A 14,344-nucleotide genomic window follows, 5' to 3' on the forward strand; every position below is an offset into this window, starting at 1 on the left:
GCGGGCTCCTCACATCCTCAATTCCCAACTTTTACTTAGTTGCAAGGTTGTATCTTGCATCCGCAGCGCTTCCCGCCTCCTCCCGCAACAATGAAAAGGTTTAAGTTTCACTGCAGTAGTTATATTTTAAGTCTCCATATTTTCTGACTTGGAGTTTATGTGAAACCAGCAATTTTAGCCCAACAGCCCACAACAGCTTCCACTGGGGAGTAAAGAACTGGGTCTACAACTCCCAGGTGGCTCTGAGCGCGCCATACGAACTAACTACACCTCCCAGGAGGCAGCGCGGCGGGCGGGCGGTCCGCAGCAGTGCCTGCAGGACCCCGGAGTTGGCGCGGGCTGCCCGGGGAAGCGTCCAGAGGACCCCGCCCGCTATCCATGCTGAGGTGAGTCCGCGGGAGCTACCGTCGTCCGTTCTCCGCTGCCGCTCCGCGCGGCCTTGCCGCCAGCCAGGATGCTGGAGGAAGCAGGCGAGGTGCTGGAGAACATGCTGAAGGCGTCGTGCCTGCCGCTCGGCTTCATCGTCTTCCTGCCTGCGGTGTTGTTGCTGGTGGCTCCGCCGCTGCCCGCCGCCGACGCTGCGCACGAGTTCACAGTCTACCGCATGCAGCAGTACGACCTGCAGGGCCAACCCTACGGTGCGTGCACTCCGGCCTCTCATCCCGGGTCCCCGCCAACCCCTTTTGGCCTTCCCTCCGGGCTCCTGGCCTAGCCGGCCTCCCCAGGGTCCAGCCTCCCCGCGCCGGGATGCCCCCTTCCCTCAGCCCCGGTGTCTGCTCCTCGGGCCCTAGGACCCTCCACTTAGGCCTGTCCAGCTGGAGTCCAGCCTCTACCTAGACCTTTACCCAGGACTCAGGCAAGTCAGAGCCTGGATGCCTGGAACCCCCGCTAGGCCTCCAGCCGTCCCCCACAGTGTCCTAGGAACCCACTGCGCTGGCTTCCGCAGCCCCAGTTCCCCCGTCCCAGACAGGGGCCGCATGCCCCAGAACCCGTAGCTCCGACCTTCAGGCCAAGCTCCTCCTGCTCCAGGACCCCTGGGTCCCCTCACTGTTTCCCAGCTGGGCCAGAGTCACGCTGCTCAGGTACCCTTCACCGGACACCACCCAGGTGCCAGTCCTCACTGGGTCATGCCCTGCGCCCAGAGCTCCACCTCTGGCCAGCTTAATTTGGAGAGGTTCCCTCCTGCTGGGTGTCTGCCAGGCTGAGCAGCCCAGCATGGTCTTCCAACCAGCCCGAGCCTTCCACTGCCCCCCGGGTACCCCCGTGCTCTTTGTGCAGCGTCCACATTCTGCTCCCCTCAGAGCGCTGATCGCCAACCCAGGTTTGGCCCAATGGCTCACCTCTCCCCGATCCCAGTTCATGAGCCAGAGCCCTCAGAATTCCTTAGCCAGCCTCTGCCCTCCTCCCCCCACACCCCCAGTTTAGTCCCTGCGCCTTTAGGTTCCTGAGAGTCTCTTGGACCCAATGTCTTGTTCCCACCTTTGGTGCATATGCCCCTCAGCTCACCTTCCTTACCCCCAGCTTTCTGGAACCCCACTTGCTTCCTCTCCCTGGGATTTCTGGATTGTCTCTGACCCCTGGCCTGGATTCTGCATACCGCCTTTCTCCCTACCCCTATTTTCTCATCTGACTCCAGTGCCCAAGTCATCCTAAATTCCCTTGTCTTCTCCCAGCTATATAGCTGTACCTGGTGTTCCAGAACTTTCTGGCCTCTGGTTTCTTTTCCAGCCTGGTGCCTTAGGTCCCCTGAATTCAAGGCCTGACTTCCTCATACAGGAACCCCCCCCCTCTCCAGTTCTCCTGGTCCCCTCATCTCTGAAGGGTCCATCTCAGTTCTCTTGGGTTAGACCATTTCAGGCTCAACCCATGTCCTTTTGACCCCCAACTCCTGCTGGGTTCTTGGACAGTGGTCCCTGGAGATGTGTCCAGACTTCCCCTCAGATCTCTCACTACAAAGTTACATTGTTTCTGTTCAGAGCAGTGGTTGTAAACCTGGGTATCATTGGGTGATGACTTCATAGTTGTCACTATTGGGGGTGCTCCTGGCTTCAACTGGGTGGAAGGCAAGGATGCCCTCACAGAGAATGATCTAGCCCCAGTGTCAGCAGTGCCGAGGGGTTCTGAACCCGCGGCCACAGGCTCTGGAGGGGTGGGTGGGAAAGAAGTCCAGGAGCCCCAAATGTTACGGACATGTTTCTGTGCGTTGTTTGACATTCTCCTGGGGGAAGGGTCTTTACCATCACTGTCCTATGGGACTTCCTGTGATTGGACAGGTTCTGTATTTTCACTGTCCAGTACAGGAGCCACCAGCCACAGTTGGACAGTGGGCACTTGAAATGTGGCTTGTGAAACAGGAAGGGAATTTTGAGTGTTATTTAATTGTAGTAAACTCAAATTGCCACATGTGACTGGTAGCTGCTGTCCTTGTCAAGAGTCGTTGGTTTTCCAGAGGAATCCGCAGTCCAGAAGGCTTAGATTCTAGAACTCGTTAGAACCAGTTTCTCCAGATCCTGGGTCTTGGTTCCTTCTGCTCACCCCCGTCATTCTGTCCTGACTCACTCGGAGCCTCGCTAGGAACCTCCTGGCCTGCCCCTCCAGCACACCCAGCTTCTCTCTGTGGCCCCTTGGGCAGCCGTAATCCAACGGCCCGCAGGCCCCCAGAGTCCCCCCTGACCGATTCAGCACTGTCCTGTGTGCACTTGATGTGGCCTCTCTCCCCTTCAAACCCTCCCAGGAAATGCTGGCCGAATTTGCTGAGCAGACAGGCGTCCTGGCCGCGTTTTTCTGATTGCACAGCTGCCCTCTCCCTCTTCCTCTTGGGGCACCTTTTCTCCCTGGCTTCCTCTCTCCTCTCCCTCAGCTTTCTTTTCCTCTTCCCTCCATTCTGAGTCCTTTGCCCTTGATCCTGGGATTCCTTCCCATTCTTTTTTCCAACTTGGCGGTTCCCCCAATGTACCCTCCTTCCCAGCCCCCTGTCTTTGTTGCTCCTAGTGAGAAACCCAGATGCTGTCTGCCCCACACAGGGCATCAGTAGGCTCCGGGGGTGATCAAAGGGAGCCTGGTGGGGTGCCCACCTATCTTAGCCAAGTGTTTCTTGTCTGCAGAGCCAGGAGGCAGAGGCCTAGCTTGAGAAACTTGGACGAGGCCCTGCAAGTGGGGCTTGCATGTCTGCACCCCCATGCTGGTCACACCAGGCGATGTCCCTACCACGGATGTGAGGTGGACCATTGCTGCCTGGGGAGAAGCTGGCGGGATAGTCGCTGCTGTGGAGGGGGAGTTGGTTGACAGAGGGGAGTCCCCTCATGAATCTGAGGCATTGCTGCTTGTTCTCCATTAGCAGAAAGGCCCGGGGTGGCCCGAGGGAGCCCGGGTCTCTCCCTGCTTGTGGTGCCTTTGAGAGCTGGTCGGCCAGGTCCCTGCTGAATGCAGTCTCCCCCATGTCTTTCACACTGTCCCAGAGCACAAACCACAGGCTCCCCATCTCTGCTATGACCTGCCTCTGGGTCACTCTCATTTCCCAACTTCCTGTTCGCTTCTGTTGAGAAACAGGGTTGGGCAGTTGCCCAAGAAGGAAAGGCGTGTGCTCTTTGTGTTGTGGTGTGAATGGGGTTGAGGGAAATATGCCAGGTAAGGGCCACAGGTGTGGCCTCCTCCCCACCCCCTCTCACAGATGGACTCTGGCCCTCCTGAGGTGACTGCTGCTTTAACAGCACTTGCCATGGGCCCGTGTGCTGTGGTTAGCGGCCCACTCATGCCCACCTCATTTGATCACCTAGATGGTGGGGGTGTTAGCACCCCAGTACCCATGCTGGGCAGACTTGCCAGGGCACCTTCACCTGGGACTGGCCCTTCACCCATTGTTGAAGTCAAGTTTTCTTGGCACACAGCCACACCCACTGGTTGATGTTTCTGACAGCAGAACTGAGGAGTCATGACAGCCAGTGTGGCCTGCCAAGCAAGAGGATTGATCCTCTGGCCCTCGATAGAAAAGTTTACAGCCCCCGCTCAGGTCTGGTTCCATTGTGGGAACCAGTGACTTCTGTCCAGGTATCCAGTGCTGTCCACCAAGCCTGATCTCTGCCAGTCTAGAGCAGGGGTGAGGGAGGCTGTGCCGGCTTTAACTTCATGTCAGCAAAGACAGTCTCTGTCCTTGGGGCGCTCAGAGTCTGGGGGTGGTCGAGGTGCTGACATCTACCTGGCTCTGCTCTTACCCCTCCTTCCCTCTCTGGCTTTGCGTCCACCCTCAGTAAAGTGGGGTCCTGATTCCTGTCCTGCAGGAGCTCCAGGCCCAGTGAGAAGATGCACATAATAGGCTCCACAGGCTGCCCTCCATGTCCCCAGTCCAGGTGACATTCTCATTTGAGGGCCTCTAGGAAGCTGAGGGCCCGGATAGGTGGGGCATGGGGTAGGGGCCTTCCTGGCATTCGAAGAGCTTCAAGGACATCCTGAAGGTCTTTGCTGCCCTCCCCCTGCCGAGGCTCCTGCAGAGGCCTGCCTAACGCAGAAAAGAGAAAAGTTCCCTGGAGGTTTGGGGTGGAGGCAGAGCTTGCCCAGCCCAGGGCACCTGGCCCACCTTTACTCCTTGGTCACAGGCCCCCTGCTCCAGAGACAGCCTTCCCCATTCCCACCTGGGATGCTGACCCTTCAGTGTCCTGCCCGCCCCCTCTCCCCTCCAGCCCCTAGATCACTCTGGTGGAAGCAGGCCTTCTCCCATCTGCCCACTTTCCCAGAGAGCGAGTTCCTGGAAAGCAGAGCCAGGGACCTAGGCTCCTGGCCATGAGCCTGAGGCTTAGTGTAGCCTAGCATAGGCCCGCCTCTTGAGTACCTGGATGCCGCCTCCCCTGAGCTTCCACCTCCAGGCTGTGCAAGGGCTGGCTCCCCTGGGGGAAGCCGGATTGCTTCTCGGTGTCCGTACTTTGAACATTCACTCTCTGGGTCTCAAACTGGAGATCCCGGGGGCTCCATTTGGCCCCAGTGTGGTTAGGGTTTGTTTGCTTGCTGCTGCCTGCAGCATGTGAAATGTGTTGGTCTCCTTGCTTGCCTTTGCCATTGGGGCAATTTGCTGTAAGAATTGGGATTTCTGGCAGCTTTCCAGCTGAGAGCTGGTGGCCCTGGCGGTGGGGAAGGCTGCCTCAGCCCCCTTACCCACCCATCTGTGGGGACAGATGGCTCCCAAGGCCTTGCTGCTGTGTGCCATGTACCTGTGGGAAACACATCGATGTTAGCCCCTCCACAGTCCTGTTATTTTTTTTAGATTTTTTTTTTTATTGAGGATTTGGGGGATGGGAACAGTGCTGGGGAGTTGGGGGAAGGGGAACAGACAAGTTGCTGTCCTTTTTGTTCTTCAGTCTAGTTGTGGATATTTTTTTTAGATTTTTTTTTTTTATTGAGGATTTGGGGGATGGGAACAGTGCTGGGGAGTTGGGGGAAGGGGAACAGACAAGTTGCTGTCCTTTTTGTTCTTCTTCAGTCTAGTTGTGGAGGACGCTGCTTCACTGGCCCAAGTTGGCACCATCATTGCACTCTTCCCGGGCGAGGCAGATCAGTCGCCGGCTTCTGGACGGCTGCTCACGGCGGCTGCTGGCCGCTCACACTGGCTGCTGGCTACACACAGTAGCTCATGGCAACCCACTGCATCAGGGGCTGCAGCCTACGCTGTCACTGGGACTCACGGCAGCCCAGCTCCAGGTTGAGCTGTTGTTCAGCATCTTAGCTGTGGAGGGCAGTGTCACTGGCCCTCATATGTGGGATCCGAACCGGGGCCCTCTGGCGTCCCAAGCCAGTTCTTAACCATCGCGCCACTCGGCCGGCCCTCCACGGTCCTGTTTTTAATATCAACAGGCTCCTTTGGGATGCCTTTCTCCAGCAGAACTCTTGGGGCAGCAGTGCTTACGTGCTGTGTGCCCAAGGGAACCCTGCTGGCCTTAGACAAGCTGTCTGCGCCATCCTGGTTCTAACCTGCCACTTCTTGTCAGGTGGGGGGTAGGGTATTCAGTTGTCTGGGGGAAGCTCGTGATGGAGTCCTGGGGTCCAGGCCAGGACTCAGCTTCTGGCTCCCTCCCTGGGTCTCTGGATCTTTCTTGAGCTCTTAGAGAGGCGGAGAATGGCACTTGGGTGTAGAGCAGCAGTTCCCACCTGGGGTGACTGCCTCCAGGGTCACTGGGTAATGTCTGGGAACATCTGTGGTTGTCATGATAGGGGGTGCTCCTGGTATTGAGAGGGTAGGGACCAGGGACGCTGCTCAGCATCCCACAGTCCCCAGGAAAGCCCCCCACAAAGAATGACATGACCCCAATGTCCACTGTGCTGAGGGGGACAGACTCTGGATGTCTAGAGCTTTCTGAGGGTCACTGGGGACTTGGCATTCGCTCATTTCTTCTCCTGGCTGGTGTTTATCAAGAGCCCATCAGGCCCGGAGTGGCTGTCGATGCTGGGTTGACACTGCAGTGAATGAGGTCCCTGTCCCTGGAACCCCAGTTTTTTTAGGGGGATAGATAGCTGTCAACGTTCCAGGTGGCGGTGAGGCTCCAGGAAAATGACTGAGGCTATGTTAGAGCTGTGGAGGTTGTGGGGTGGCGCCTGGCAGGAGGGGCCATGGGGCTCAGGTCAACAGGGCCAGAGTTTGGGTTTGCTCCAGGGTAGCTGGGAGCTGTGGGAGGGCGGGCCTGTGGATTTGTCCGGCGGAAAGGGTCTCAGCTTTCATTCAGTTCTCAAAAGACCCTGCGATTCTCCAGGGTTCAAGTGGGCCTTGCATTCGTGGACAGCGGGATGCTGGCCGTGGCAGACATGTGTTGGGGCATGTGGGCAGCAGGCTGGCGGAACCTGGGCATTCCCTGAGTTGGTCTGCGGGCGAAGGTCCTGGTGTCCTTCTGAGGGAGCCTCTTTTCTGCCCCCGCAGGCACGCGGAACGCAGTGCTCAACACGGAGGCGCGCACCATCGATGCGGATGTGCTGAGCCGCCGCTGCGTACTCATGAGGCTGCTGGACTTCTCATATGAGCGGTACCAGAAGGCCCTGCGGCAGTCGGCCGGTGCCGTGGTCATCATCCTGCCACGGGCCACAGCGGCCGTGCCCCAGGACGTCATCCGGGTGAGACCCCGCCCCTACCTTCTGCACAGGCTTAGGTCCAGAAGCTTCTGTGGAAAAAAGAATGCCGGGTTTGGAGTCAGCCACGTGACCTTGGGCAAGTCATTTCACCTCCCTGAGCCCTTGCCCTTTATCAATGGTCCCCCAGAGTGACTCTGCCCTAGGGAACACTGGGTGATATCTGGGGACATCTGTGGATGTTACAACTGGGGATGCTCCTGGAATCAAGTAGGTGGGGCCAGGGATGCTGTTCAGCCCCCCACAGTGCCCCAAACGGACCCCCAAAGAGAATGACCCTGTCCGATGTCACCAGTGCTGAGGGGGAAAGATCTTTGAATGAATGGGGGTCTGATAGGATCCCCTAAGATCCTGCAGTGAAAATGCTTTTGCAGATGAGAAGAGGGTTTGGGGCAGCAGGGGCTGAGATGGGGGGAGTCAATGCTTACTGACTCAGTGCCAGGCAGTTCATGCCCTCTGTGTGGGAACCTGCCATCAACATGGGAAACCAGCACCCACTGTCTACTTAGAGCTGAGGATGTGATGGCCATTGGGGTTTGGACTGGCCCACAGTGACACCAGACCTTGCCCCAGCTTATCCAGCTCCAGTGCTGGCCCTCCTCCCAGCCCACTTCCTCCCTGCTGGGTACCATCCATGGGGCCCCTGGGCATCGCCACTCCTCACATGTACCTCCGTCCTCATCCCACTCCGCTATCCCCCTCCTGCCTTGTCCTCTTCAATGAAATCAGCCTCGTTAGCTTCCTTGGAGGAGGTGTGCTTCCAGGCCCTGGCCTGCCTGCCCTCCATGGGCAGCCACTGGGCATCCCCCCCTACCCCAGGCCAGGTGCCACCTTAACATGTGCCTCTTCTACAGCAATTCATGGAGATTGAGCCTGAGATGCTGGCCATGGAGACCATCGTCCCCGTATACTTCGCTGTGGAAGACGAGGCCCTGCTCTCCATCTACGAGCAGACGCAGGCGGCCTCCACCTCCCAGGGCTCTGCCTCTGCCGCTGAAGGTGCGCTCGAGCCCTGCCCTGGACCTGCTGTGTCACAGGACTCTGCAGTTTACGGCCCTACAGCTGATTTCCAGCAAACAAAAGCTAGAGAACCACTGATTTGGAGGGAGGTATTTCCTGTCTTCAGCCACTGGCTGTTTATGGAAAACGCAGTGTTCTCTGTCCCTTCTACCTGCAGCATGCTATGTCGGGGTGGAGGTGGTGGTGGTGGGGGGGGGGGTCAGCAGCATTCTTGGGGAGAAGAGAAAACCCGTTTCCTCCCACCCCATGGACTGAGGACGCTGTGGTGAGCTGGGAGTAGGAGTGGGTCACTGTCAAAAGTGAGATAGCAAAATTAATCAAAGAATTGCAGCCAAAAGGAGCCATCCAATGCTGTGTTTTCACCTATAGAAATGGCAGATGTAACAGAGCTGACAGGAGTGGACGAGGCAGGCAGGCTTGTCCACACTGGTAGACTCAGCCCAGCTCCTTGGGGAAACAGTTTGGTGATATGTGTTTAAGCTGTAGACAGAGATGCGATCCTCCTGGCCAGGTGGTTAGCTGCACGGGACACTAGAATGAGGGTTGGCAAACTACAGCCCTGAGCTGTGGTTGTCAATAAAGTTTTATTGGCACACTACTGTCCATTCACTTAACCTATTAACTGTGACAGCTTTCACGCTACAACAGCACAGGTGAGTGGCTGTGGCAGACCATCTGGCCCCTTATAGAAAAAGCTTGTCAACCCCTAGTCTAGATCAAAGTCATGACAACAGCCATCTGCATTGTGAATTTTTGGAAAGACCTAAATTTCCAGGAGAGAGGAGCAGTCTTCTACTTAGTGGAATATTATGCAGCCATTAAAAATGATATTGGGGTAGAATTTTGAGCACTGTGGGAAAATGCTTATTGTACATTGGTTAAGTGGATAAAACAGGATATAAAATCATAAATATTGATCATAACTGCCTGTCTTAGAATAACTTGTTTATTTTGGAATAAGACTTACAAGTTTCAAAAATATTACAGTTCCTGAGGGGCACCCTTCTCCCAGCTTCCTCCAATGATAATATCTTACATACCCATTACGATTGCGTTTTTATTTTATTTTATTTTTTAATTTTAATTTAATTTAATTTAATTTATTTATTTATTTTTAATTTTATTGGGGAATTGGGGAAGGGGAACAGTGTTGGGGAATTGGGAAAGGAGAATGGCCAAGTTGTTGTCCTTCAGTCTTAGTTGTGGAGGGCGCAGCTAGCTCAGCTCCAAGTCCAGTTGCCATCCAGCCTCCTATCAGTAGCTCGCAGCCGCTCAGCTTATGTCATGTTCAATCTTAGTTGCGGAGGGTGCGCAACCCACCAGGAGTCAAACCAGCAACCTTGTTGTTAGGAGCACGCGCTCTCACCAGCTGAGCCATCCTGCAGCCTGTTGGCAGCTCAGCAGCAGCTCAGCTCTGTTGCAGCTCACTGACCCATGTGGGAATTGAACCGATGACCCTGTTGCTCAGAGCTCGCGTTCTTAACCAACTGAGTCACTCGGCCAGCCCACGATTGTGTTTCTAAATGCATAAAGAACAGAAGTGGACTCGAGACAATGTGAACTCAGGTGTTTTTAGTCTCTGGCCCCAAATGACAAAGTGGCATCTACAGTGGTCCTGTCTGCTCGCATTGGGCAAGGGAGGCACCGCCTCGTGTCTGGTCATGAGCAGGTTACAAACCTTTGGGTGCTCACACTTTTGGACTTTGGGTGGCCTGTCTGAGGGGAGACTCCTGTTTATGGGTCACTTCTGGGGCGTCCGTCTTGTGGATGGTGGGTTGGTCCTTGGGAGGCTGGGTCAGAGGGCATGCACGGACCTCTGTAATTCTAAGGGCACCTCGAGCATTCCCTGAATCCCCCTGACCCTCCTCCGCCTTCCCCCCAATGACTGTCACCAGCTCTTGTCCTGGTTCTTTCCTGTGTCTGGTCATTGCCTTGCATTCTAGTCCGTGTGGTCAGTTCTGCACATAGCTTTGTGTGGACTGAAACCCTAGGGTTCGGGGTATTGGGGTGACAGGGATGCTGGCTCTGGCCGGAGAACCCCCAGGCTGACCCTCCCCACTCCTGTCCCCAGTGCTGCTCCACACAGCCACTGCCAATGGCTTCCAGATGGTCACCAGTGGGGTCCAGAGCAAGGCCGTGAGTGACTGGCTCATCACCAGCGTGGAGGTGAGTGCCGAGACCACTGCCTCATCCTCAGAGCCTGCCCAGCGCTCAGTAGGCCGTCAGTATAACCTGGAACTGAGCATGTTCATCGCCAGCCCTCTGCTGGAGCCAGGCGCTGCTTTCAGTGTTAATGGGGCTCCTGCGGGCCCAGATCCCAGGGTCTTACACCTGATGGTGCAAGGCTGCTTGACAGTCCCCCTCCACCCGTGTCAGCATGCAGGCTTGGGTAGAAGTTGGGGTGCAGCCACATTGTCAGCCACCCCTTCCCCTCCAGTACTGAGTGAGCCAGCCTCAGGAGTCAGTCGAGAATCCCATGCCTTTCTGTGAGTACTTTTTGAGGCCCCGCTGTATGCAGGAGGCAGTGGTGAGTGAGATGCCGTCTCTGCCTTGAGTTTCTCCCGCATATTCAGAGGGACCCCAGGGACATCCAGGCTGAGAGTCCTGGAGCTGAGCAAAGGAGCAGTGAGGAGGGGACCAGGGCTCTGGATGGAGCAGGCTGTCCTGCAGAAACCGGGCGGAGGAGACAGGGCTGGGCAGGTTGATTCAGGTCGAGGGGAAGCCGCTGTAGCCTCTTGAAAGATGAATACATCTTCCAAGACTGTATAAGAGATCATGGTGATTGGGCAGAGAAAACCCATACTAGCCAGAGTCCTTCTTATCAAGCTTCCAGAGGTTGAGTTCAGCAGCAGTTGGTCGGGTTTCCCAAGGGGTCACAGCAGACGGAGCCACCAAGGGTCTTGTGGGCTCTTCTCACCATTTGGGGGTCTGTTACAACCTGCCAGCCTGGCTGCCGTGGCCTTTGGTTCTGGAAATGTCTGTGCTGCTTTGAGCACTCCACCATACCTATTATTCACATGGGAAGCAGGGGGCAGGGACGAAGCAGGGGTACTCAGCCTCCCTCCCACTCTCCCCTGCCAGTGCTGGGATCTGGATCCCATGGGGCCCTTGGGGCTCCATTCTCGATTGCACTGTTTCTCCCCATCAGTAGAGCACCGCCCTCCAAGATAGTGGCTTGGAGCTCAGCCTTTGAAGGGTGGGCTTGGTTTCCAGGGGGAGCAGCACTTTGGAAAAAGAGTGAGCAGATTCTGGTAGCTAGAACAGTCCTTGGCCAAGGCCGGCCCTCGGCCTACACCTGAAATAAAGTTTTATTGGCACATGGCCACTCCCATTTGTTCACATATCATCCATGACTGACTAGTCGTCATAGAGACCATAGAGCCAGCAAAGCTAAAAATACTCCCTTCCCCCCACTGCTGGGTGGGGGACAGCCTGTGCTGTTTCTGGTGGTCGGGACCTCAGATGGCTGGCGTTTCACAGGCTGTCTCTCCACAGGGGCGGCTGACGGGGCTGGGTGGAGAGGACCTTCCCACCATCGTCATCGTGGCCCACTATGACGCCTTCGGAGTGGCCCCTGTACGTATGTGTTTGTCTCGGAGAAGGGGAGGTGGGCACTCTTCCTCCCACGCTGCTCCGGCCCAGCTCAGAGGCAGAAGCGTCTGTCTGGACAGTGGCTGTGGTCAGAGCAGCAGCATCCCCTCTGAGGGCCCCTTCGCGTAACCGCAGGTCTCCATGAGGACCCTGCAGCGTGGGTGTCATCGTGGAGCTGAGACAGGCTAAGCTAGGGTGGGTCTCATAGCCAGGGTCTCACGGCACTTAGGTGGCTGGGCCAGGAAATGACCCAGGTTGTCTGTTAGGGTTTCCAAGATACTTGGTTGATAATTTGCCTGGAGGACCCTGGACTTAGCAGACGGTCATTCTCATGGAAGCTTCCAGAGTCCCCTCTTGGCGGAGTCCCACAGGATGCACTTAATTTCCCCAAAATGAGCTGTGACAACATGTGTGAGGTGCAGTCCCCAGGGGGCTCACAGAGACCCAAGCAGTGCCCAGGGCTCTCACTGGGGGGCCTGTCACGTGGGTCGCTCTGCTTGGCACATACGAGATCCCAGACTCCAGGAGGAGAGTAGATGCTCAGCGTGAACCACGTGTTTACACAGACCGTTTAGGGACAGCTAGCTCCCAGAGTCCAGTTCCAGACACTGCTGAGGGTCAGCCTTGCAAGCTGGCCTCTCTGAGGATAGAAGTGTGAGGCCCGCTCAGCCCCGCTCAGGCTGCAGGCCTTCCTGAGGCCATGCTCTCAGCCCTGGCACAGCGAGATTGAGCTCACGCCAGACTGCAAATCTGTTTCCTTCTTCAAGAAAGTCTCGCTTTGAAAGACCAGCCAGCTGAACCAAACAGGGTGCTGATGGTGGGTGGACCTGCAGCCTGGCATGAGCGCCTGACTTCCACAGATGGGTGACAGCTGTTGCTGGGCCACACCCCCTGGAAGGTCAAGGCTATCTTTGAGAACACCTGGACCAGCCAGGGCCCAGAGACAGGCCCTGAACAGTCAGCTTAGAACACACCTCTCCATTGTTCATTATTCCTTTTTAGACATTTTTGGCCTAATTTCTTAGTCTGTAAAATTAAAAAAAATTTTTTTGACATGTAATTCCCATAACATAGAATTTACACTTTTTTTTTTTAAGATTTTTATTGGGGAATTGGGGGAGGGGAACAGTGTTGGGGAATCGGGAGGGGGAACAGCCAAGTTGTTGTCCTTCAATCTTAGTTGTGGAGGGCGCAGCTAGCCCAGCTCAAAGTCCAGTCTTGCTGATCATCTCAAGGTGCTGTGTTCAATTAGTTGCAGGTGGGCATAGCCACCATCCCATGCAGGGGTAAAACCAGCAGCCTCGTTGTTAAGAGCTCATACTCCATCCACTGAGCCATCCGGAGGCAGCTCAGCTCAAGGTGCTTAGTCCAGTCTTTAGTTGCGGGCAGGCATAGCCCACCATCTCGAATAGGCAGTCTTGTTGTTAGGAGCACATGCTCTCACCATCCTGCTCTGAGCCATCCTGCCACCTGTTGGCAGCTCAGCAGCAACTCAGCTGGGGCGCAGCTCACTGGCCCATGTGGGAATCGAACCAGCGACCCTGTTGCTCAGAGCTCGCACTCTTGAGCAAGTTCTTAACCAACTGAGCCACTCGACCGGCCCCACACTTTTAACGCATATGATTCAGTGGTGATTGTACAACTAGGTGGTATAATCATCATCATTAATTCCAGAATGTTCCTTCACCCCAAAAAGAACCCTGTTCCCATTAGCAGTCATCCCCACCCATTCCCCTCCCCCAGCCCCTGGCAACCACTAAACCACTTCCTATCTCTGGATTAGCCTGTTCTAGACATTTCACATAAATGCAGTCACACACTGTGTGGTCTTGTGTGTCTGGCTTCTCACTGAGCATCACACTGCCCTCTCCCTGTGACTTTTAATACCATCCATACGCTATAGGTCGGTTTGTGGACTGTGACTTTGGGAGGGTCCCAAGCCATTATGGAACCCAAGATTTTTTTTCTCCCCAAGAACCAATTGTTGACCCATTGGGAGTACTGTTTTCAATCAGGACCCAGATGAGTTGGGGGGCTTTCACGGCACAGAAGGCTGGTGGTCTGCTGGAGGGAGCCTGTGCCGACACCCTCCTACAGTGGGGACATGAGGGTCCCTGTGCATATGCCGAGGCTGGACGGTGGCTACCCTGGTGGCACAGCTACCTGCCAGGCACAGGGTAGTGTTAGTGAGCTGGAGACCCAGAAGGGCCTCAAGTGTCCAGGGTCTTGGCTCTGTGGACTTTGGGGTTCTGAGCAGGGGAGGGCAGCAGTCTCAGTTGTGCTCTAAATGCAGACTGGGGACAAGATTGGGGACAGGCAGAGTGCTGCTGATGGCGAAGTGCTGTGCGTGGCTGTAGGGGTGACTGCTGGCCTTGTCTTGCCTGCCTGCAGTGGCTGTCACACGGCGCTGACTCCAATGGGAGTGGCATCTCTGTGCTGCTGGAGCTTGCCCGGCTCTTCTCCAGACTGTACACCTACAAACGCACCCACGCTGCGTAAGTAATGGCCAGGAGGGAGGAGCCATATGCTGACCGGGCCACGCCAGTTACATTTGAGCCTCATGGCCCAGAGGCAGTTCCAACCCCAGGAATAACAGTGTGTGTATTGAGGGCTGCGGGGTGGGGGGTAG

At 56.0% G+C, this 14,344-nt stretch overlaps 1 protein-coding gene across 2 annotated transcripts in view; it reads left to right on the forward strand.

Annotated features, from left to right (window-relative positions):
- The first annotated feature begins 288 nt into the window (after positions 1 to 288).
- Positions 289 to 14,344, forward strand: part of NCLN (nicalin) — a 21,764-nt gene continuing 7,708 nt past the window's right edge. The window contains exons 1-6 of one of the 2 annotated variants that reach the window (XM_019653503.1): positions 289 to 638; positions 6,899 to 7,089; positions 7,959 to 8,103; positions 10,196 to 10,290; positions 11,620 to 11,700; positions 14,107 to 14,210. In XM_019653503.1, the coding sequence (XP_019509048.1) occupies positions 455 to 638; positions 6,899 to 7,089; positions 7,959 to 8,103; positions 10,196 to 10,290; positions 11,620 to 11,700; positions 14,107 to 14,210 (800 nt within the window). In that variant the 5' untranslated portion in view covers positions 289 to 454. The remainder of the gene's footprint in view (positions 639 to 6,898; positions 7,090 to 7,958; positions 8,104 to 10,195; positions 10,291 to 11,619; positions 11,701 to 14,106; positions 14,211 to 14,344) is intronic. The other variant, XM_019653502.1, reaches the window with a different exon arrangement.

This window comes from Hipposideros armiger, unplaced genomic scaffold (assembly GCF_001890085.2).
Source record: "Hipposideros armiger isolate ML-2016 unplaced genomic scaffold, ASM189008v1 scaffold_202, whole genome shotgun sequence".
NCBI classification, from domain to species: Eukaryota; Metazoa; Chordata; class Mammalia; order Chiroptera; family Hipposideridae; genus Hipposideros; species Hipposideros armiger.